Below are 23,943 nucleotides of genomic sequence, written 5' to 3'. Positions count from 1 at the left end.
GAGGGTAGGGTCTTCATCTGGTAATTTTTTTTTAGTGCACAAGAAAAATGCTCATGTCTCAGTAGTTCGCATCACAGCCATAAAAGAATGTATTAGACCTCTGTGTGCTTCGTTAGTTGATAACATTGGAGGCAGGTGCCATTAACACTGGTAGATTTTCTTTGACAAGAAGCAGCAGATAGTAGCTGCAATCTTTTATTTCGTAAGGCTAAACATATGCTGCTGTTCAGCAGGTTAGCTTGCTCACTGATGTGCTTGTCTCAGGATTGCTTACGAAGAGAAAAGGAACTTTCCATTAGAATGTATAATGTATGGAAATGACTCAGGTTTCATTTTTAAAATGGTATCTGTTAAGATATATTTATTACTGTGCACGTGGAGAGACTTTACCTCTTGTAAAATCAACAGGAATCTATTTACAGGTTAAAGAAATAAAATATTTACAGTGGAAAAAAGACACGTCTGCCAAATCTTTTTCCTCCGTTGTTAGATGGGCTATTGTACCAACATGACCACCAGAACTGGTGCAAGGGAAACAACTGAGGAATGTGGGTCAGACTAGAAGGAAGGAGCAGCCCCTTTCAGATGACAGTCATAAAGTTAGTTTAGCTGTAATATGAAACCTCACCTCTATCTGCTTGATTCCTTCTACCTTTATCTCTGCAAGCTCATTAGGTTCTGCTGGGGATTCTCAAATACCTGGGTGTAATCGCTTCAGTCCAGACAATCTTAACTTTTCCACTTTGATCTTTTGATTTATACTTCAGGGGCTATGCTGCCTTTGGCAGAGAAGTCATTTCTCACAGGAGAACAGGTCCTGGGGGCAGCCACAGCTGTAGCCCACGCGGTGGGGAAACTCTCTCACATTTGTCTATAATTGGATTGAAAAACAGGTCAAATCCAGGGGATTTCACCAACTCAGACAAGTTCTGTATCAAATCCATGGTTCCCAGATACACAGAAAAGGGAAAGGGGAACAAGGATGGTGCTTTATTTGAGGCCACCCAGGCACTTAAGTGTGCCAAGTGAAAAGAAGGTATGAGGGAAGCTCAAGTGGTTGCATTCTCTTTAGTTACACTCTAGCTAGCACAGGACACACCAGTAGCAAAGATTTAGTAGAATGCCAGGTGGGCCTGTTCGCTTGTATCTAATCATGCCATAGTTCCCAATGCTGTTGTTACTTCACCAGTTAGTCTGTTACCTGTTCTGGTTATGAAACCAGCAAGAAAAAAATTAGTAGAGATTTGCCTGACCGTGCATCTTCATTTTGCTCTTTTTAGGCAATAATAACAGAGTTAGATGAAGGGATTAAAAGGAGGAAGCTTGAGCTGGGTCTTGGCTGAGTCTTTTGGCTCAGACCCATATAAAGTCTGTCCCTCCAGTGGGGTGTAATACCATCTGTACAGGGTGTCAGTCTGTCGTTTTGGCTGACCTTTGGGCAGAGGCCATGGGATGTTGGCTTCCAGTGCAAGGGGACCATCCAGCCTCACGGAATGGCAGACAATAGGGCAACAAAGCGCTCCTGAAATATTCAAGGAGGCTGTTTTCAAACGTGTGTAACTTAATTGTTTTGGTTTCTTCTTGCAGTCATGAATACTTTATTTGGCTTCCTCAGGTTACTGTTGGGGAAGAAGACCTTGGAGACCTCCTGGCTCATCTTAAAATAGCTGGGGGAAGGGGTCAGAGGCCTTATGAGTTTGAAGCAAGGAGAGGACAGGAATTCTCTTTCACTAGCCTGAGGTACAGGCTTAAGGGAGGATGTTTTCCCTCTATAGGAGGAAGGTTGTAATATGGAAGAAAGAGCATAGATATTTTATATTCATGCAATGAAAGTTAGGAATATTTTTAACCCACCATTATAGGACATAGGGCAGTAGGGTTGTGACGGGGTCATCACCTCTGCTTGCTATGGAATGAAACCATATCAACATCCTACCTGTACATTTATTAAGTTTCATCTTAAAAGCTGTTAGGCACAGCACTGTCCATCCCCCTTTCACAGACTACCACTAGACAAACAAGGTTGCTCTGAACCTATGCGAAGTGTCATTTTTTCTGGTCAGTCATGACTAGTTTCTAGTTGTCTAAATGTGATTTAGCCTTTTTTGTTTAATTCAGTGACTTTCTTAGCTCTTTAGTGCAATGACATGAATGCTTTTATTTTCTGTTGTTGATTTAAGAAGAATTTGCACTGAAAAAGTGCATCTGATGTGTTTTCTCTCTTTAATAACATTTTAAATTTAGCAGTGGCCAAATGCTAGATGAAAGGACCTAATGTTTTCTGTACATAAAGGAATCATTAGGAAAATGGGAGAGCCTTCTCTTACGGAATGAAGCCTCCTTTAAAGCCTTCTGTTCCTTCCTTCCATCTGCTGCTGGATTCCCTGGTTAAAGCTGTTTCTCCAAGGTAAAAGGGCTTTTAGGTCAGAGGAGTTGGCTAGCTGGAAATGCCCCTTGGTACTGGTATCCCAGGGCAGCACACAGCAGGCAAAGGCAGTGTACTTCCAGCTTCTTCTCCAGCCCATCATTGTCTTGCCAAGCGTGCGTGTCCAGACAGAAATGGACAGAGGGGAAGAAGGGAAGTGCAGCTGGGAAGATACAAGCAAGATTTTAGTTCCAAATATGACTTAGTTGTCATTGCATGTACCAAATGCTGAAGGCACTGCATTAGGGTGGGTTTATCAGTACTCCTACGCTTGTCTGAAGTGAATCTGACTTGTCATTGAAGGGATAACTCGAGCAAAACCACGTGGTAAATCCGTGGCTGTGGTGGGCATTGAACCCAAGTCTCAGGCCACAAACTCCACTGTCCGGTCTGCTCAGCGGTCTGAGGATGAAATCTGGAAATGTCTCACTTTTCCTGTTGCTTACCAGGGAGAGGTAAGCCTTAAAAGACAGGAACAAACTGCCGGCATCTTGCTAGGAGCGCCTTAACAGACAATCACGGTGTTTAGTCTGTGCGGAGAATTCAGGTTAGAGGTGCTGAGGCAGATAGGCCTGAGACTAAGTGAAGGTGGAGAGGGAATATTTGCACAGAAACAATTTAGCCTCTCTCATCTTAGTGTAACTCAAAGCAGATGATACTGTGATAAGAAAGCCGACTTGATCAGTACTTTCTTCTCAGCCATCCTCAGGCAAAACCCTATCATAATGTCTGAGACTTCTGACAAATCAAAGAAATGAAAGAAACATAGAGGGCTCTGGGTCTGGCTTGAGTATGCAGAGCCTTGAAGAGGTTCCAGCTGATAATGACACAGTTTGTTAGAGCCACGGTTTGTCAGTTCACAGGAACTGGGAAGGCTTGGCTTTTTCCAGAGAAGTTCCCCCTACCCTGACACACACACAAGTATTAGAAAGTTAGAGCTAAGAGCCCCCAGGGCTTTTTTTTTTTCTTTTTTTCCAAGATAGGATAAGGAATTCATGACTCAGATTACATCAGTCATTCTGGTCTTTGAAAAAAGAATCTCTCTTCTCTGCAGAGAGGGACAGCACTAGTTGCTAACAATGAACAAAAGAAGGTGATGAAATAGGTAAGTGACCTGTGGTTCTACAGCCTCGTTCTTATGAGCTAAGGAGAAGAGGACCATCCAGTGGCAGAAAGCTTAGGTAAAGCATGTTTCTTAAATTCTTCAGCTTAGTGCCTGGTTTTTATCTTTGTTTCTTAGTGGAGGAGCCCTCAATGCATAGTTCATAAAAGCCAGGGGTTTCTTGAAAGAAATTAGGAAAACAGGTCCCACCCAAACTAATGCTGTTAAGCATCCCAAATCTTATCTTAACAGCACTAATCACATTTTTTGTTAAGGTCACTTGTCCTGGTTGCTGGCCTCACCTGAGTTTATCTTGTTTAATCTACACCTCCTCTGGAAAGCTGTTCTGGGAGGGGTATGGTGTAAAAGGGGACTTTGCCTTAAAGAGCCAGGGCCATCCCCATGGGAGTTAAATCCTGCACTCGCTGCACTGTCAGTTTGTAACCAGGTGACAGAGACTGCATGTGTGGACTGTGTATTTGTGCTTGCTTTGTTTTCTGCTTTTTTGAGGAAGAATAACTAGGAAGGGGAAAACCATTAAACCATTACTGAATTAGAAGCAATTTTGCATGGACTAGTCACCTGCTGCCCACTCCTGCTGGTAGCAACCTTGCCCTGTTTGCAAAAGCTGCATTTAAAGGGGAGCATGGCTCTCTTTGGAAAATCAAACTGAATAGAAATTTAGTCTCTGCTTGATTTGGACTGAGAGTCAGGTATAATGAGGACACAGTGCCAGTTTTGCTGTCTTTTCAGGGCTGGGCTGAAAGCCACTTTCTGTTGTCAGCAGACAGCTTGGTGCTGGCAAGGTGAAGAGGACAGAGGCTACCTGTGCTATCCAGGCTTGGCTCCCTGAAATATAAAGCTCCAGGGATGCAGAAGGGGCCAATGATTTAATTTTCACCAGCCCAAGCTCTTATTTAGACTGTATTCACTGTGCCTTGTGTGGTAGTCTCTTGGACGATAGCAGACGTTTTCTGGTATTGGAATTGAGCTCTTCTTTTCAGTCTTTGGAGATGTTCCCATGTCATACCATGTCTGAGCCTGGTCCCTGCCCGTGTGAAATCCCTCCCCTTCTTACCCAAACTCTGCTAACCAGCTGGTGACACTGCTGGTTGAAAAGTTCAAAGGTGCTATGAAAAAGCTTGAATTATTAATGCCACTTTCCTTCCATATGCAACAATCATTCGTTGTTTGGGCACAGCCCAGCCAGAACTGATGTGAGACTCCACAGCTGGGCAGGCTTGCGAAGACGCAGGAACAGACTGCAGGCTGCATGGAAGCAAGGCACTAGAGAATGAGCGTGTTATCATGTACTTGAATGTCACCTGTGATATGTGGTGCTGAGCAGCTTGCTGGAATCAAGACGGACAGTGTAGGTATGTTGAGAAATTTACTGTGCCGAGTGTTAAAGAAGGGGCTTGAGCAATTTGTACAGTTGAATGAAAATAAAAGGTGCTAAGACTAAGTCCCACGCATTTCCCTGTATTTTTCCTCTGTATGAGGTGGGAGAAACCACCCTGAAGTACTGTGTTTAGGGAAGATGAGACTCATTTCTCTACCGTTCTTAAAATAATAGCATGAGATACCTGCTCTTCTTTCTGTCTGTAGGTTCATGCTGTATTTCTTAATGGTATTGAGATTCTCCTTTCTCTGATGTAAAATATTTTTATTTCTCTAAAAAGGAAAATAAAATTGAATTTTTCTTTTTCCTGTAGTGATTTAGATAGAGTTGCTATAGCGAGGTGAACTGAAAAACTGATGAGCAGGATCTTTTACCTGCTTCAGTGTGTCCAGGAAGCAGATGGTCCAGGGCAGTTAATGAAAGCAGGGCTGATGTCAAAGGAATTGTTTATGTAAGCAATATTTATCTTACCATTCCCAGTAATAAAAGTGGTGTTACAAAACAGCTCTAAAATCCTGGCTCAGAAGAACTGAGAACCTTCACGCTCTAACCCAGATTCAGTGTCTGGGGTCCTGTCTTTAAAGTGAATCCAGCTGAAGTCCTGTGTCTAAGCTCCCTACTCATTTGGGCAACGTGCTTGATCTTTCTCGTCATCCAAGTATTGCAGCACTTTTATTTTGTGGAAGGCTTTAGCTTTCCAGACACATGACTATCTAGCAGTAACACATAAAAACAGACTTTTTTTTTTTCCCTGTTGCATTAGGCATTGCAGAGAAACAGTATCCGCTTTAAATCTTCAGGACAACATTGACAACTATTCCCTACTGAGGATTTAGGGTCTAATTCAGCCCCCATTAATCTCAGTGACAAAAGTTCTATAGCAGGATTTAGAGATCTAGGCCACTAGTATCGGTGTATTAAGCATGGGGGCAGAAATCAGGTGACTAGAGACCTGTGTGTTAGACTACTCTTTAAAGAGAGAGATAAAAGAAGAGGATTTGATGTTAGGAGATGAACTCCGCACTTTGCAACATACATATCCAAGAAGTTACGAGTAGTATCAACTCTAGACCAAAGTAAAAAAAGCAAGTTTAGAGGGAATATTAAAGACACTGACTGCTGTCTCTTTAGCCAGGTGAGAGAGAATGATGCAGTGCTGTTTGCATGATCTGCTTTTCCCTGATGTTGAGGAACCCTTACCTGCACGTAATAATGCTTTCTGAGCTGCAGCTTTTTGCTCAACATGGGAGTTGCAACTGGGAAAGGAGGAAACACTGATTTTCCGGTTGTGGAGGATCGTTCTGCCATGCAGAAAAGCACAATATGGGTAGTATGCATTTGCAATGAAACCACATGCTTTATATACACCTAGTATGCTCTTTTAGAGCTCCTTTGGGCTTGCAGCATGTGTGTAGTAACCAGCAAGGGTTTACTTTTCATGATGGGAAGAAAGCAAGTGTAACTAATACGCCCAACTCAATCCCATTTATCAGAAATTGCCTACCATCTCTTGTGTGCCTTTGCCATCCCCATTGCTTTTGGGCACTGCTGTCAAAGTTTGTACACTGCATCGATGCTTACTGAGATGCAAGGTTCAGAGCTGTGAAACAAATATGTTGCCAGCATCCCACAATAGTCCCGCATCTGACTGAAGGCTTCCTATATTTGTCATTTGATAACTACATTAACATTTCAGAGTTATGATGAAGGCAGGAATTACTAACAAAATCATGTCTGCTTGGTCCTCTATTACCTACTGAGAGAAGTCATGAAGATACAATGGGTGGAAACTTCTCTTCAGCCTGTGGAGTTGGCTGGAGAAAGACAAAAATAGGAGAAAAGGGAGAGAAGAATTTCTCATAGAAAGAGGGGAGAGGACAAAATAGATAATGGAGTTTGCCTGTGTGCTGCTTTCTTCCTTGCACATCACTGACTAATGTCATCTCAAAGTCAGTTACAAATATCCCTTACAGGAGGCTTTTTACTTTTTCCTTCTGGAAAGATGTTACATTCACCTTCCAGTTTTAATTTCCCTGGCCCATCATTTCCTTTTAGTTATGCCCTTACTGTTTTCCGGGTTTGTCTTGAAGTGTTTAGTGACAATCAGAAGTAGGTTCTGCCACTAGCACCTCATTCAGACAAATGAACTGGAGTCTGGAGCCCAAGTGGTGTTTGGTCTGTCTGAAGCAGCAAGAGGTTGACTCATAAAGGAGCTGTATAACTGGAAAGGATAAAAGTGATATTTTCCAACAGGCTGAAAGATCGGGACTAATCCTTTGGGCATTTTTACATCCTTTATTTCCTGCCTGTGTGATTAGAGGAAAGATAAAGAGATAAGTAATGCTGATTAACACTTATAATACTGAACATTTCCTAGACTGCTAGCTAATAGCAGTGCACTTAAGAGGAGCTGTGTGGAGATGCCTTTACATAATGGAGTATTATTTGTTTCTGACTTCTAGCTCAGTTTAGCCAGATCCTGGAAGACATTGAATGTTTGTTCATGGAACATGATGGAAAAGAAAAGAAAAGATGGAGTCTTGCAACTCTGCAGACATGAAATGGGTCTGTATTAGGAGTTTTGTTTGGCATATACTTGTTCGCCAGGGTTTATCTAGGTGTTTTTTCAATACAGTTGTGTTTCAACAAAAATCATGATCTAGAATCAGTTATACTGATTTGAAAATCCTTTTCCTGCAGACGCTATCCTAAATAAAAGCAATCTTATGCCAGTGGATATCAAAGTGTGGACTCGCGCCACAAAGTTAACCTACTTAGTTTCAGCTGCTTCTTCATGCAGCGATTATCAATTTACCTGTTTGGATTTTTATTGTTATTGTCTATTCTCTTATATTTGTTTTTCTACCACATTTTCTTCTTTTTCTTTCCCATTTCTTGTTAATTCACATATTTATTTAGCCTTTTGTCCAGCTAGATTTCAGCAGAGCTGTTCAGGGACAAATAGTATTTGCTATGACAGCTGGTTTCCTCATAAAAATGTTATTTGGGCTCAGCTACGGGTTCATGACAGGTCAAATCTTGAGCACGATCTATTCAACCATGTCCTTCTCTTCCACTGCAGAAGATTTAAAAGGTTATCCTGTGGAAAACTGAATACAGTTTAATACTATTTTAATACTATTTATTTATCATTACCATATATATTTAAATTTACCAAGCACTTGCTTGTTACGAGGCAAGTGTTCAAATGAAAGGGGGAAGGGTAACAAATGCACACATTAAAATGAGGCTTTTATTTTTGCGTCATCTCTAGTACTTAAGCGTTATCTCAGCTTGTAGATGCTAGTACTGCAGTATCAACTTAGCTTGTACGGTTTGACATGTATTTTCATTTTATTTTTTAAACGATCAGTTGCAGTCATTTCAGTTTAACTCAGTGATACAACATCTACTCAGTATGGTGTATTTTCAGCCTTCAAGCCAGCGTTGTTCATATTGGTCCAACTGAGATTCTGAATACCTAGGAAACTGAGTTAACTATGTCCTGTTCATTCATATAGCATAGATCATTAGATGTGTTCTTCTCATCTTCAGTACAAATAAGGTTATTGGAGAAGCAAAAGCTGAAATAAAGTAATCGTTCTTTCTTAAACTACCCTGTGGCCAAACCTTTGTCACCTGTGGAAAATCATGGGCATTCACTCAGTTGCATGTACCACTAGCCTCTGGCAAGAGTCATAATAAGGGAAGAAAATATGGGTGATTTATGACAAAATCAAACAGAGGCTAACGTGGTGCAAAACAGTCAGTTTGGCACTCTTCAGATGCAAGCATTTTTTCAGTTTTATAGAAATGAAATAATTACGACTTAGGAGGATCTGGCCTCTCTTTGTAGCTTGTTTCACAGCAGAATACACGTTTCCTTTTATAGGTGAATTAAGATAAACTTGCACATACTCCTGAACGCTGGAGAAATGCCTCCTTACCGATCCAAAACTCAGCACAAAAAGGTTGGAAAAGACAAAACATTGAATCATGAGAAAAAGGTAAGCTCCCCAGGAGATTCAAAGAACCATTATGGGAGACGGCGGGAAGGTAAGAGCAAAAGTCAGTTGAAAAACAAAGAGTCGTTGCCTGAAAAAGACGACAACCTTGAGCAAGACCCTTTAAAAACCCAAGGGCCAGCCAAGGAAAGCAAAGAGAATGGCCACAAACAGCTATTCATGGGAGAGAGAGCCTATGAGAGAAATGATAAAAAAGAATCTGGTTTGGGGAGAAAACATGGAGAACAATTAGTGTCCAAGTTAAAGAGGAAAAAAGCAAAGGCCTGCAAACCACAGGAGATGACATCAGTACAAGAAAGTGAGGACAACAGTGATAAGGAGGAAAAGACTGCCACAAACAGCAAGAAATGCAGTATTAAAAGGAAGCGTGGAAAGCATCCTAGTGTTATTGAAAAAGTCAGCGACTCAGAGTCTGTAGGGTCCTCTGCAGTACAGAGTGTTGAAGGCTCTTTTCAGAAACACAACTTGCCACAGAAGGCACATAATGCCATGCATAGGAAGAAGTACAATGAGGATCATGGCATTAAGAAAACTTCTAAGCAGAAGTCAGGTTCTCAGTTCCAAGGCAGAATTACAAGGGAAAAAGGTGAGAGAATAGGGAAAAAGCAAGTTAGAAAACGTACCCAGATTACGGTCACTGGAAGTGCAGAAGAAAATTTCCTGGAAACCTCCAATAACTCTGGTTCTGACTCCAGCAATGAAAGCCATTGTGCCTATAAAAAAGAGACTTCAGTGGACAGCACTGCAGGCAGCGAAGAGAAGAGTAACACTTCAGAAGATAGCACCAGTGAGAAAGAAGCTATGCTGGAAGATATTCCTGTGGCTGAAGGAAAAGGCTACAAGGAACTACCCGGTGAAAGCAATGAAGCATCTAGTAAGACCGAAAGAGAGCAGGTGACCACAGATGGAAGGAAGGAATCTGAGGAGGAAGGCACTGACTTTGCAGGATTAGAGGCGGAGGAGAAAATGAGGAAGCAAGATGACATGCCAAGACATCCAAGATCTACTCTAGCTGAGAGCAGTGAGGAAAGTGATGATGTGAGCATTTCAGGATCCCAACTCATATGTCCTAAGAACAGAGAAAATGGTAATACCACAGGAAGCAAGGAAAATATGTTAGAAAATGACAAGGTTCAGGATATGTCAAAAGATGAACATGATAATTCTAGTGACAGTGGGGAGAACAGCACTGAAGTGAATGCTGAAAAAGGAAAAGAAAGGGCGAGAAAACCACTGCCTAGTGCTGTGAAAGCAAAACTCCCCATTAGCAAAGTACTTCAGGGAACTGAACAGGAAAAAAAGGTGAATGGTGAAGGCAGCACACTGGAAGACAGCCCTTTGCTTTTCAAGCAGCAATTGACATTGACAGAGAAATGCATGAAATGTGAGAGTGCAGAACGAGGTAAAGTGGTAGGACGTATACAGAGGGATGGTTCTTCAGACTGCAGCAAGCAGGCGGTAGCAGCGATGATGCTTACTAAGAAATACTCTTCTCAATCCCAAATCCTTCTCAATCTGAAAAGCAAACATAAAAATGCTGAGACCAAACTATTAACAAGCTGTAAACTAAATCCTGCCCAGATGGCTTTGGAAACCAGCTCTGAACTGAAAAATGTTCGAAGCGTCTGTTCAAAACCTACAACTCTACAAACCTTCAGTACACAGAAGGAAACCAACATAGCTCAGAGTTTAGGAGAGAAAAGATTAAGTCTTTCAAGTGTGTCAAGCTGCTCCTCTATTACAAAAAAATCATCTGATAAGCAGCACCTTGGCAAGAAGAAGAAAGTTGGAAAAGTTACTGGAAAAATTAAACTGGGTTCACACCAGACTTTCGAGGCAAAAAAAGAGAAAGCAGAAGAAGTAGTTGCAGAGGCGCCTTCTGAAAAAGCAAATGTGCGTGATGGGAAAGGATCCAAGTACTTGCACACCACCCATTCTACTTTTAGAAAAGTCACCACCCGGCTTGGTCAAAAACCTTCCAAGAAAGCAAGCCTGAAAGCTCGCCTTTTGAGCGTGGCACGTGCAATTGGTATTTCAGGATGGCTCTTGAAGAAATTTGGGAAGAGGAAGAGGAGCAGTAAGCCTTTCTTGCTGAGAAGTAGAATGGCTATCAGGATTGTAAGTACTGCTGGGTGGGTTGGTCAGTCTGACAAAACCTGCTCTGATGTAGCCGCACAGCTGGGGACGGGTGAGATGAATGACAAAGGATCTTTTCCTCCATTAGCGGAGGGGAGAGGGGGCCCTAAAACATCAGAGGAACTGGGACGTGCTGATTTGCCTTCTGGTGATTCCCCTCTTCATGGAACCACTTCTTTTCCATACTCGCTTAGCTTGGATGAGGACAAGAACAATATTCCTGATGCCAAGTTCGCTATAGTTCTCCCCAGAATGCACAGCATGGTTAAGTCAAAGACCTCCGTACCTGCGGACTCTGGAAATGGCCGTTCCCTAGAGAAACTGAGAGCTCTATCAGACAGAAGATCTGTGATGCCTGTGCAACAGGGCTGTGGATTCAAGTGTGACCTCCACAGATCTTTGATGGATCAAAGCCTTCAGAGAAACAGCGAACAATATTCCTGCAATAGTGAAATGTTTGCATCAACAAGTACAAGACAGGTGACATCTACTGCACCCCAGTGCAGAGTGACCAACCTTCTGAGCTCCTTGCCCCAGCAGATGAAAACACCTGAGAGTGCTGCCACATCCCATTTGTCCACTGGACAAAATTTGCAGCCTCACCACAAAGATGCTCACCTTTCCCTTTCTTCAAAAGCATCTGGAAATTATTGTTGTGCTCCAGGCTTCTTTCCACCTCAAAAAGAGGATCCAACATGTACAACAGAATATTCCAGGGAGGTGGATGTCAAAGAGAATTCAGGTGGCCTCCAGACTGTAAGTTCCAAAGCCATACCTTGTGTTCACTGGTCCCAGCAGCAGGCTCAGGGATGTGATCCTGTGGCATGGTTGAACTCTGAATTGCTGCTCCCACAAATCACCATTGAGAACCTCAGCAAATGGGCCATCTACAAGGATCCACATCTGACCAGCAGCCATGTGGTGAAGGTCTGCAAGGATCAGTGGGAGGCAGAAGACATCACTGACGATATGCTGGAGATGGATTTCATGCAGAAACAGGTACGGGTGTTGTCTCCAATATTGGGATGAAGCTGAACTTCTGATTTGCAATAACGTATCCATGCATTTCAGGTGTACATGGGTGAAGACCACAGAGTAGAAGTTGAGGACATAGAAGATCTAACCAGACTGGAGTACGTGTTGTCAGTGGTATTCTGCAGCTAATCGAAGGTCACAGAGGCTTGTTTGTTATCCTTAAAGCTCTTGCTGGCTCAGCAACAAAAAGCACATTATACATCCTTGGCTACAACATGGGAAAATGCTGTTCTTGTTGCATGAAGTGGGTGGTAAGATGGGAAGACTTGCAGGAGGAGAAGGACATTTTTATGTTGTGTGCCTACTGACAATGGCATCTGTGGCTTTAGTGACTCCTGTTGCTTTCAGCTATGTCAAACTCAGGCCCTATGTCTTTAGCAGCTTTTAATCACGGGTTGTTAATCATGCTGTTGTTGAAATAGGAGCACCTAACACCTCTTGTCTTGCATGTCCTGGCACCCTTTACCCTTGTGATCCTGCTTAGAGAAACAACTCTAAAGGCTGTGTGCAAGGAGTTGTGATCACACGGATATGGACAGGTTGGACACTGAGCTTTGGCTGTTCTATTCTCTCTGATGTGCTTATTCCTGGACACGTTGGAAACAGATGAAGGCAATGAACAGTTTCAGATCCCAGCCTCCCACAGAATCCCTGGGAGGGCAGAAAGTTTAATATCAATACATATACAATTAAGCTTATGGTTGACAGATTCTTTCTTCTGTTTGTAGGGAAGTCTGTGAGAGTTCAGTTCTGCTGTGTCTGAAGAAAAGGTTCCATCGCAATCGTATTTATGTATGGGAAGTAGTGGGTTTTTTTTTGTGTGTGTATTTTTCTTCAGTGCTTATTCATTCTGAACAATGAGCTGTAAGATAAAGTGATTTATTTTTCTCCATGAAGCTTTGATCTTGCACAAAGTAGCTTGAGAGCTTGTTCATTACTAGGAATAGTGATAAGAAGGATACTCACACTGCTTTTGCTCAAAAAAGAGGTAGCATGGAATATTTGTGCTAAAATCAAAGCCATAGAATCATGTCTAGAACAAAGTCCTAGAGTTTCTCTTGAATTTTGGTATTTGTTGCCTACCCATGTGTGTGCTTGGGTTCAGTTTTAGCTTTAGTTGCTCCTAGTGGAATTCTTCCATCTTAGCAAACCAGTTCGAAGTAAAGTTTGTGGATCTCAAGAAGAAACTGGATTTTCTGCAAGCATTTTGGTGTTGCAGCCCAGAGCTAGTGGAATAAGCTTGAAAAAATGTGTTTTATCCTGCATGAGCTGGCAATATAATCAGAATTTCAGAATATAATATATCAGAATATAATACAGTATTTCTTTAAGGCTCGTTTTAGTATTTGTGTGAATATTTGTGTTCCCAGTCAGTTGCATTCCTCATTTAGAAAATTCTAATGAGCCAACAAATTTGTTCCCCTTTCTGATTTTTGGTGTAGACTTATATTGGGCACGTCTTGGTTTCTGTGAATCCTTTCAAAGACCTCAGCATCTACTCCGAAGAAGTGGCTACCCAGTACCACCGAAGGACGCTCTCGGAAAATGCTCCGTATGTTTCTCTTTCTTGACTTACTCCCTAAACTCTGTTCCCTTTGGGCTCCAGAAAGTGTTCAGCAGCCGTACCAGAGCTAACAATGTATTCAGGTTCCTCGAGTGTAGGTAATATTGCTGGTGTCACTTACATGAAGCACCATGGCACAGAGCGTTACTTCGGTTAGGTCACGGAGGTCCTGGAGGAACCTGAACTTTGCAATGGCTTTTAACCTGATGTCAGCAAGAACAAAGCTCTGATTTCCCTGGTTCCTCACATTTCTTAGGTCAATATGTTGGCCCATCTCTCTGTAGATCAGTGACGAGTAGCCTTTTAGTGCTGTGCTTGTGCAATAGAAATGTGAGGTCAGTTAACTGGGGTTTTCTTTCTGTACAACTAGACACATCTTTGCCATAGCAGAAATGGCCTACACGCTATCCCAGTCATCAGAACAAGAGCAGTGTGTCATCATCAGGTAAGAAATGTGTGTGCTTTTCAAAGGCTTGTTCATTTCTTTGTTTAAGAAAGACTTTCATCTTTGTATTTCACTGACCATACGTTTATCATTCTGGCTCTTGTGTGAAGGTTGTGAGTAGAAAACATGAATGAGATGGGATTTTATTTCACTCTGTGGAAATACAGTTTGAATTTAGTTTCATGGCCTTTGGGGGGAGTAGAAAAGAAGACATTTGACATTCTACAGTGGATTCTTATTTGTGCATATTTTGTGTCAGCGTTTCGAACAACGTGATAGATCTTCATGTGTTGTAAGTCAGTACAGTTCCAATGATTTACTGTAACAGAACCTCTGATAGTGTCTAAATTAGATAATTCTGTTCTGATGCCAGCTTCCTTATCTCTTATTCCTCCAGTGGACACAGTGGCTCGGGTAAAACAGAAGCTGCCAAAGCAATTATGCGATACCTGACTATGCTGTACCAGAGATCAGATGTCCACAGGATCAGGCAGGTAAGAGGAAACTGAGATTTGCTTTATGCTATGACGGCTTGTTAAGAGGTAGAAGCCAAAGACAGCACAAACAGGCCATACTGTCCATTTTGTTTCTTCATTCCTGTTTCACCGAGCTGGACTTCAGATGACTTGTGGTTCAAGGTGAACCTGCTGTGAAGATAGGAGCCACAGATGATGTGTTTTAGTAATTGAGAGCCCTGATGCTGTGTAGGGTGCTTTATCTGTTTGAAGATTTGTATCTGTTTTGAAATTTTTGATTTGACCTGCCTCAGAGACCTTATAGCAGTGTTTGGGAGTTGAAGCTGAACAATCACAGAGCAGAAGTGAAGTGAATGATCGTAGCAGTGAAGGTAAAAAGTTCATAGAGCAACTCAACAGTGGCTGAAGGTACTTATACCAAGACAAGTTCAAAAAGAGCCTCCTTAGTCAAGCAAAATCAAGTCAGTGAAGTCCCTTCTTTTTTGGATTTTCAGATTAACAGTTACTTAAGTACTTTGGAGTCTAAAAAAACATGATCGCTACTTAAGTGTTCTCTTTTCTTCAAGCCTTGCAATGTCCTACCCATCCTGGAGAGTTTTGGGAATGCCAGAACCATCCTCAATGACAACTCAAGTCGTTTTGGGAAGCTTCTGAACATCCACCTGCGACAGTGAGTTAAAAGAACATCACAGGATGCTGTCCTTCCAACTGTCCAGGGGCACTTGGGTGAGAAAAGGTCTAGCAGAGCATAGGGTTCATGCAATAGCTCTCCCCCCACTACAGTCTTGTTATCATCAGGATAGCAGGAGGGTGAGTTTACACCCCTATTTTGCTTTTAGTTTCCTCCACAAAAAAATAGATCTTCACCTCTCGAGATTGATGATAAATTAAGAACATCAGACTGTCTGAACTGCTTTATATCAAGGAGCTATGTCATACGATATTGTGCCTCCAGCACTGGCAACAAGCATTCATACCACACTTCTCTCTAACACTCTGTTAACCCCTAATAATTTGCAGCAGCTTAGGAGTTTTTTTTCTGAGACTTTGTAGTTTTCCAGTTTCCTCTTGAGCTCATGTAAAACTTCATGAATCTATAACAGTCTTTGGCAGGTGTCCTACAGGTCTAACCAGTTCTGTGAAAAACACCTTTTTGTTTTTTAACCTGCCTTTCTAACTTCTGGTTCTTTATGTTTTTTTTTAATTTTTTTTAAAATTTTTATTTTTGAATTTTTTGGCTGTTGCAAAACACTGAGCTGACATTTTCATGGAACTATCATAACCTCCAAGTCTCAGTTCTAAGCAGCAATGGTTAACTCGGTTTATATGTGAAGCTGGGATTACTTCAGTTTGTGTGTATCACTTTACATTTATCTACAGTGAATTTCATGTGACATTTTATTGCTCAGTCATTCAGTATTGTAAGGTCTATCTGCACTTATTGGCCTTCAACCTCCCTGCCTTGAATAACTTCATAATGTCAGGAAGCTTTGTCATATTGCTGTTCAGCTCACTTTTAGGTCACTTATCAAACCTTCAATTACACTCAAGGGCCGGAAGACAGACAATTTGTGGAACTCTAGTGGTTACCGCCCACTTTTAAGAGGATTAGCCATTTACTCCTACCCATGTCAGGACCTTCCTCCTTCTGCCATAATTGTCTGTTTTCCTTAAAAGTTCCTCAACTTGATAAAAACCTTCCGGAAGTTCACGTAGACTGTATTCCTCAGATCTTCCTTATCTGCATGCTTGTCATCCCCCTTGAAAATACTCCAGGAGGTTTGTGAGACAGGACCTCTCTTTACAGAAGCCATAGTGACTCTTCTCAAATCAGTTGTATATATTCAGATGGCCACTAATTTCTTCCCTTCATTACGCATCTACCTAATCTGCATGGGACACGTGTAAGGCTTACAGGCCTATAGATCCTTGTGCGTTCCTTCACTCCAGGATGCTGGCTGCATGGCCCAGTATTGCTGTAGTACTTGGACATCCTACTTTTGGTCCAGGTTAACTTTGTAAAAGGCGCAAATCAAATACAAAACAAAATTGTGATCCCTGTCCTCACAGGCTGTCAGCCGGACATATAGAATGAATGCGTAAGGTTAGGTGAGACAGTGATAGTGCAACAGCAATCAGACGAGTCTGAAGGAAAGGTGCTTGCCTTGTCTCCTGGAGTATTTTCGGGATGTAATGTGTGAGCATCATTCAAGTCCAAGCTCCTTTGTACTCTGGAGGCTCTTCAGAAACCAAACTTGAATCTTGATGTTTCATAGCTGCTTTCTCTGTGATAGTACGATACAATACACCAGTGCTGGAAAGCTTCAAAATTCAGACCAAGTTGGCCAGGTTGTATCGTTGTTTCTCGGTAACTACTCCTTTTGCTAACCCCTCAGACAAGTAGATCTATCTGAAACATCTGACTAGCTTCTGATAGGATCTGTTGTCTTCTTATGCTTAGCGGGGCCGTGGTGGGAACGTCCATCTCCCAGTATCTGCTGGAGAAGTCTCGTGTGGTATTTCAGGTGAGGACCAATGAGTTTCTCTCTCCATTTTTCATATTTAATATGAAATTTAATGTTAATTAACAGGGATGGGAATAAGTATGAGAATTGCTTCCCATTTCTTCTGTTAGCAAGAAATAAGTTCCCTCTGTATGGCAAAAGGTAATCACTTATTTTATATGAATTAAATAGGAGCTCGCTCTATCTCAAACAGATTGAAGTAAGCCACTTATTAGGGATTACTGAAAGTTAAATCTTTCTTCACCTAATTTTTCTTAATGTCTGGAGTGTGGAAAAGGTCAGGTGTTGGAGCCACATGGAAGGGACTGCTCTCAGATGGAATGCTCTCAAGGAGTCAGTGAGAAACCCTGGAAACTTTTTGAATAGTAGTTCTTAGATAATTTCTAGCATCATCTTGCTGACCCCTCAGAGAGAGTTCAGTGTTCAGCTTTTGAGTGTTTGGTTTGTGGCAGCATGTATTCTGCAGAGTTTTGGAATTGGACTTGGAGTCAACTCTATGAAGTGTGTTCCCCATCAGGCCCACGGTGAGAGGAACTACCATGTTTTTTATGAGCTACTGGCTGGGTTGCCTGCGGAGCAGAAAGAGGAGTTGTACTTGCAAGAGGCAGAGTCTTACTTTTACCTGAATCAGGTGAGTGGTGTGAGGATGCTTTGCAGGAACTGAATGAAATGGCTGAGACATCTTTTCTGTTTGATTAGCATGGCTCTTTGTGAGGCATCTCATAACTTTGCTTCTCTCCTCATGTGTCCCTTGTAGAACTATGCTAAAATCTGCTTTGTTCCTTCTCTCACCTGACCTAAGAAGAAATATCTTGGTGTCTTATTTGCTCTTTTTCTCACTTTTCATGTCCCTTCTGTTCCTAAAGAAAGCCTTTTAAAAGAGTCATCATGTGGGCCCATGGCTCCACCTCGTGGTGAAGATATCCTTTTCTCATTGCCTTTCCTTGCATTTGCAATTTATTGAGGAATGGAAAAGAACAGGGGATTTTCTTTTTTACCTTTTACAAAACACACTTGTTTCATTGACTGAGTGAATGGATGGAAAATTTACAGCTGCTGTGATGTACTGCTGATGACAATCCATTTAAACAGGAAAATTGTTTGCCATACTTATGTTAAGTCACCTTGGAACATGATTGCCTTTTTTTGAGAATGCTTTCCATATCAGAGTTCACAACAACAGCAAGAAATCCTTCTAATTTCAGCTCCGTGGGTCAGCTTTCCCAGGTGGGCAACTCTTTGTTGCAGCTGTGTTCTTGTGAGGAATTCCTTGAGGAATGATTGATACCATCTTTCCTTCAGGCAAGGAAAGTACAAGTACCATTAATGACTCGAGGAGGCAGGGCAATTAAGGGCCTATCTTACCCAACAGATACTTGTTAGACATATGCTAAGAGCTAGAAAAGTTATCTGCATGGAGGTGAGTCCTCCTTGGAGGATGGCAGTAGATCTCCCTCTACCACTTGAGAAAAAAACAAGCAGGATTACACTGTTACTGGCCTAGATCTGTGTTTCTGTGGTCTGCTGGCAGAGCTATGTTTACTTACATTGTGGAAACCTTGCTCTTGTCACCTGCATTATTCTGCCAGAACCTCCTGGATATGATGCAGCTTTTCTGATAGAAGTGTGTTTTTTGTCAGCTTAGTCAGCACCGTTTGCAGAGAGGATGTAATTACTTCTGCAGAAAGATGATCCTATATTCTCACGGGGAGTTAGAGGGGTGATATTCCTAGTGGCTAAGGATCTGCATTGCAAACTAAACCCTTTGAGCTACTGGGAGCCTGTTGGTCTGCTACAAAGAGGAAAAGGGAAAAAGATCAGATCATGCAGAGGTGAGACTAACCCAGGACTGCTCTCTATGTGCATGGAAACCCATTTGCTTTGATACGTCAGATTCTGGTAGTGTTTCGGGTAGTAACTGTTAACATAATTGGAGGAGATTCCGGTATCCCCTCTCCTGTCAAGCTGCATTCCAGCAGTGGGTAAGGGATAGCTGGGGTGCCTATATTGGAACCATAATTAAAACTCGGCATCTGTGGACAAGAGAGAGTTTGCTCTCCAAACTCCAGAGAGAAGATACTGGTCTGTCATGAATGCTGGCCTCCCACTAGCAGTGTCCGTGGTCTTTTTGTTTCAGATTCCTCCAGCCCTTAAAACATTGAACCACTGGTTTGAAAATTGCTGTTGATAGCTCAGCTCCAGCCTGTGTGAAAAGGGGCTGACCACAATTATCTGTTTCTGTTCTCTCAGGGCAGAGCGTGTGACATCGTGGGGAAGGAGGACAGTGAGGACTTTCTGGTCTTGGTGCAAGCTCTGGAGGGAATCAGCCTCTCGGACGATCAACTGACCTCCACCTGGACTGTGCTTGCTGCCATTCTGCAGCTGGGGAATATCTGCTTTACCTCCTATGAGGTACAGTAACCCTTGTCAGCTTGGGATTGAGCTGTTTTTGCTGAACATTGCTCTTATCCCATGTGGTGGGGCCAGGGAAATTATTCTTCACTGAGGACGACTTTGGAGACTATTCAGTTCCTTAAATATTAAGCTCCAGACTGACCTAGATAAGGACAACCAAAGGTTGTTAGAGCTTGAGTAGCTGTTTGAGGAACCAAAATGAACCCAGATGCTGGTATCTTGTTCAAGCAGTGACCTGCATCTGTGCAGCTGAGATGCTTTTAAGAATATTAATACTAGTTGGTCCTAGTACGCAGTCCATAGCTGAATCTATTGCTCTTCTCCATTACTTAGAAAGAATTCTTTGAACATGCAGCTATCGCCAGTGATACCGAGATTCAGATCGTGGCCAATTTGCTGCGTGTCTCCGCAGATTTCCTACAAAGTGCTGTGACTCACCGTGTCACTGTGAGTACCTTTTGGCCATTTCTCATTCACAATTTCTCATCTCATGCATGCCTTAGCCAGTGCTCTGTGAGCAGAAGTGCCTTAGATGGTCCAAAACCTGGAAGGTAACAGCAGGGATAAAATTCTGCAAAGTGGCTGACATGCTGGATCAATATGGGAGATTGGATGAACCCCTCAAGGCAGCTCAGGCAGGGTGGAGAGACTGTAAAGACAGAACTCACATACAGGAGGGCTCTCCCGTAGCCTGAGCTGGCTCCAGGCCTAATACCTTGGCCAGCTGACTCCCATCCTAACATGGCAGCATGTGCTTTTACTCTCTACTTTTTCCTTTGAGACCTGGGTAAATTCTTAGGTCAAATAGAAAAAATCCATTTGTTAACTGAGCCAACTTCCTTGTGGATTTCCAAAAAACTGTATATTTGTGAGATAATAACAGTAATTCCAGCTCTTTCTGTGTGTCCAGGTGACATGTTATGATCAGATCTTCACACCTCTGTCTGTAGAAGGAGCCATTGAAGCCAGGTGACTTCTGCTACTGTTTGTTAGTAAGATGCACCGAAGGGTGCTGGTTTTGCTCTAACTAGTTTTCCCTCTCCTACTCAGGGACTCCATCGCCAAGACTCTGTATTACCTGCTCTTTGAGTGGCTGCTGCTGAGAATCAATGAGTGGTTGGCTCCCTGGGAATCGGACTGTGCTGTAGGCATTGTGGACATCCATGGTTTTGAGGTTGCTTTTCTTATTCTTTCGATATTTTCTGGGTTGCAAGTGAGTGTGCTGATTCTCCTCAGTCACTGCCAGAGATGGGAGGAAATGTGATCCCCCCCCATCCCAGAAAGGAAATAGTAATTGTACCATGTAACTTAGACGCCTGTGATAAGGGGGGTACATTTGTTTTTTTGAAGGCAGTAGAGAAGAGCTCCTTCAGGACATTTAACACTTTTATTATAGGCTCTTGCTATCAGTTGCCATCTGGAATAGCCCATCCCGTTTCTTTCATGACTATGTGGCATAGGTACAATCCTAAACTAAATAGGATTGGGTAGATCGCAAGTAGCACTGGTTTGTAAGTGGAGTCCTAACTCTCACAGGCAGTTAAGAGTCTAGCCTCAAACGGCGAGAATGATTTCTGGTGCTCCCACCATGTCAGCCTTGCATGTTTGATACTTTTCCATGAACTGGGCAGTAAGGTGCTGCATAGATAATTCATATAACTAGCTTTAGTTCTGCCTCTCTAAAGAACAGATGTTCCTGCTCCATCGAGCTTCCGGGAGCTTCCCAGACTTGGGGTAAACAAATAACATGCAGAGCAGAGGCTTAGAGTGACATGCATTCATCAAGGCATGTGAGCTTTATATTTAAGATTCCTGTTAAAACCTGTGTGTGGACTGATGGATTGAGACCAATGGTGCACGAGGTTGTGCATCTAAGAGTAGATCTCTTCTTTGTTTTCCTTCACAGCTTGTCTTACCTCCTGCTGTTCCTCCTAGTCAATAGTTCAGGCTGAGAGCTTGCAAAGCAGACATGATATGATTTGAGTTTCCCAGGTTCATTATCACTTATTGATCAGAACAAGCTGTCTGAACCAGGGGCTCAGATCAGCACCATCTGGTGCTGTGCATTGTTTGCAGAAGACAGAGTCTCCTGAGAGGGCTGTCGGTTAGAAGTGATAATGCCTTTTTGTCTTTGCAGGATCTAGGTGTGAACAGCCTAGAGCAATTCTGCATCAATTTTGCCAATGAGCGTCTCCAGCATTTTTTCAGCCAGACTGTCATTGCCCAGGAAGAGGTAAGTGATGCTCATGCCTGCAGATGAAGGGCAGCACATATGGAATGAGCTGAGCCAGCCTTGGCTGGAGACTGTCCTTTAGCAGGAAAAAAGGAAGCTGAATAAACATGTCTCTCTTAAGCAGTACCCACGGGATCCTAATCCAAAGAGCTGATTACGTAATAGCTGTTACTAATTCTGTAGTAAATTGAAAGAGTTTCTTAGAGCCTTGCTCCCTCTTACAGATTTTATAAGCAAGTTGTTCTGGATCAATGACTCCAGACTCCAGTGGTACTTCTAAAGCTCCTTCTGGTAGATTCATTGTAGCATTTTATTCACTATTCCACATCCACCTGGAGGTGAAAGTGTAGTTATCAGATTTGTTGCCTTTCACAGTTCACTTTATCACTGTTTAGCAGAGCAGCTTTTCTCTCTTAAATAAGGAAAACAATTAGTGGCTTTAAAAGAAGTTTTGTAAGTCAAAAGCAGATAATTCTAGGCAAGGTTCTAACAGCAGTGAAACACTAGCTTCCTGAAGAATAAACCAAATCCCTCTGTTAACTCCCTACTTTGTTCTTGTTTTCATGGCTGGATTTGTCTGGTTGGCCTTTAACGTGTAGGAGGAATATAGCCAAGAGCAGTTAGTTTGGATTCCTGTCTCCAAGATGTACAATGAGTCATGCCTAGATGTCATTGCTGCAAAACCCCATGGCATCTTGTGTATCCTGGATGACCAAACTTCACTTACTCAGGTGAGCTCTTATCTTCTTTTGTGATCCCTCTCACAGGATGGTTATGGCAAGGCAGTTACACAAATTGAACAGAGACTACACAAGTTATTGCATGCTTTTACCTTCCATTTAACAGTGGCTTTTCAGCTACTGAATATGTTGCAGTAGAGGGAAACGTTACTCATCTCATTTACAGGCCACTGACCACACTTTCCTCCAGAAGTGTCATTACCATCATGGAAACAGCCCTTGGTACACCAAGCCCAAGCTGCCTTTGCCAGTCTTCACTGTGAAACACTATGCAGGCCCTGTCACCTATCGGGTGAGGCAGTGGGGGACTTGGAGCAGATGGAGCAATAGGCTAGCTTGGAAGCATGCTGTGGGTGTCCTGATGGACCAGCTCTGAGGGATGGGGATAAAGCTTTCTATTTGTAACTGCACATCCCTCTAGAGCAGCCCTCTATCAGAAATGAGGAGATTCTTGCTAGTAGAGGCAACTAAACAGCCTCTAGGCTGAAACAAAATACGTAGTGCCCATGATTACACAATAGCCTACTTGTGCCAGAGCCCAGAAAAAGCCAGGAAAACTGTTGCTGCTGAAAGTAAGTAAGTGGGGGGGTCAAAGCCTGTTGAACAATGTGAAGGGGAAAAGGAACTGCATCCAAAAAGCAGCAGTCATTGTCCCCTCTGCTTTTGGTGGCACTAGGAACAGCAAGAGTCATTCTGTAGGGCTTTCTTGTTCCACCCCTCCAGTTCTCTTCCCTGAGTTGAGGTGTGTGCATGAAAGGGTGTTTGCCTATTTTGTTGGTCTGAGCTGTGTGTTAAATCAGACTTTGCCTCTGCAGGTCCACAAGTTTCTTAATAAAAACCGTGACCAGCTGCGTCTAGAGGTGCTGGATATCTTCTCCCAGAGCCGCCTCAAGGTATTGTAGTGGTTGAGGATGAAGGTCTCTGTTGCTAGCACCTAGCAAGCCCTTCTGCTTTCATGCAAGAAGCAGAAAGACCCTGGTCAGGTGTCGGGAGAAACTGGAGGGCATGTGGGAAATTTTGTTCTACTGAATGATACTTGGGAATTGAGAAAATCCTTGGCTGCAATTGATGCTTTTTTTTTTTTTTTTAAACATAAAACTTACAGACTGCCAGAGAGATACAGATGTAGTTCCTGGCCCTGCAGGGAGCAAAGGAGACTAATTCCCCAGTTTCAGATAGGAGAGATTTGTTCTTTGCACATAGCAGAGTGAACTCTGGTAAATTTCTTTGTCTTTCCAGGTGGTGTCTCACATTTTCCAGAAGGCTAAAGCTACCTACAGTTTGCAAAGGGATCTGGGGGCCAGGGGCAAAGGGCTTAGGCCTCGGGCCTCTACGCTGGTGTCCAAATTCCAGGAGTCTTTACAGGACCTCACAGCCAAGCTGAGAAGGCGAGAAGTGCTCATTGCTGTGCTGGGCTGAT

General features: G+C 42.7%; 1 protein-coding gene across 3 annotated transcripts; it reads left to right on the top strand.

The window, feature by feature from the left end:
* The first annotated feature begins 539 nt into the window (after positions 1-539).
* On the top strand, positions 540-23,942 carry LOC136786628 (unconventional myosin-XV-like). 3 transcript variants are annotated; one of them, XM_066979914.1, is made up of 20 exons: positions 540-4,903; positions 7,392-7,494; positions 8,822-12,089; positions 12,162-12,223; positions 12,854-12,917; positions 13,568-13,677; positions 14,060-14,134; positions 14,532-14,628; positions 15,177-15,280; positions 17,072-17,135; positions 17,602-17,766; positions 19,386-19,547; positions 19,884-19,997; positions 20,443-20,519; positions 20,601-20,724; positions 21,688-21,783; positions 22,383-22,514; positions 22,690-22,815; positions 23,339-23,416; positions 23,763-23,942. In XM_066979914.1, exons 3-20 carry the CDS (start codon positions 8,865-8,867, stop codon positions 23,940-23,942), a joined length of 5,055 nt encoding a protein of 1,684 aa, XP_066836015.1. In that variant the 5' UTR covers positions 540-4,903; positions 7,392-7,494; positions 8,822-8,864. The 3 variants fall into 3 exon arrangements, with proteins under 3 accessions (XP_066836015.1, XP_066836016.1, XP_066836017.1); XM_066979915.1 differs by lacking the exon at positions 7,392-7,494; XM_066979916.1 differs by lacking the exons at positions 7,392-7,494; positions 12,162-12,223; positions 12,854-12,917 and having other exon boundaries at positions 8,822-8,936.
* The last annotated feature ends 1 nt before the right edge of the window (position 23,943 follows it).

This window comes from Anser cygnoides, chromosome 19 (genome assembly GCF_040182565.1).
Source record: "Anser cygnoides isolate HZ-2024a breed goose chromosome 19, Taihu_goose_T2T_genome, whole genome shotgun sequence".
In the NCBI taxonomy this organism is placed as follows: Eukaryota; Metazoa; Chordata; class Aves; order Anseriformes; family Anatidae; genus Anser; species Anser cygnoides.
This window is presented reverse-complemented; position numbering and strand designations above follow the sequence as displayed.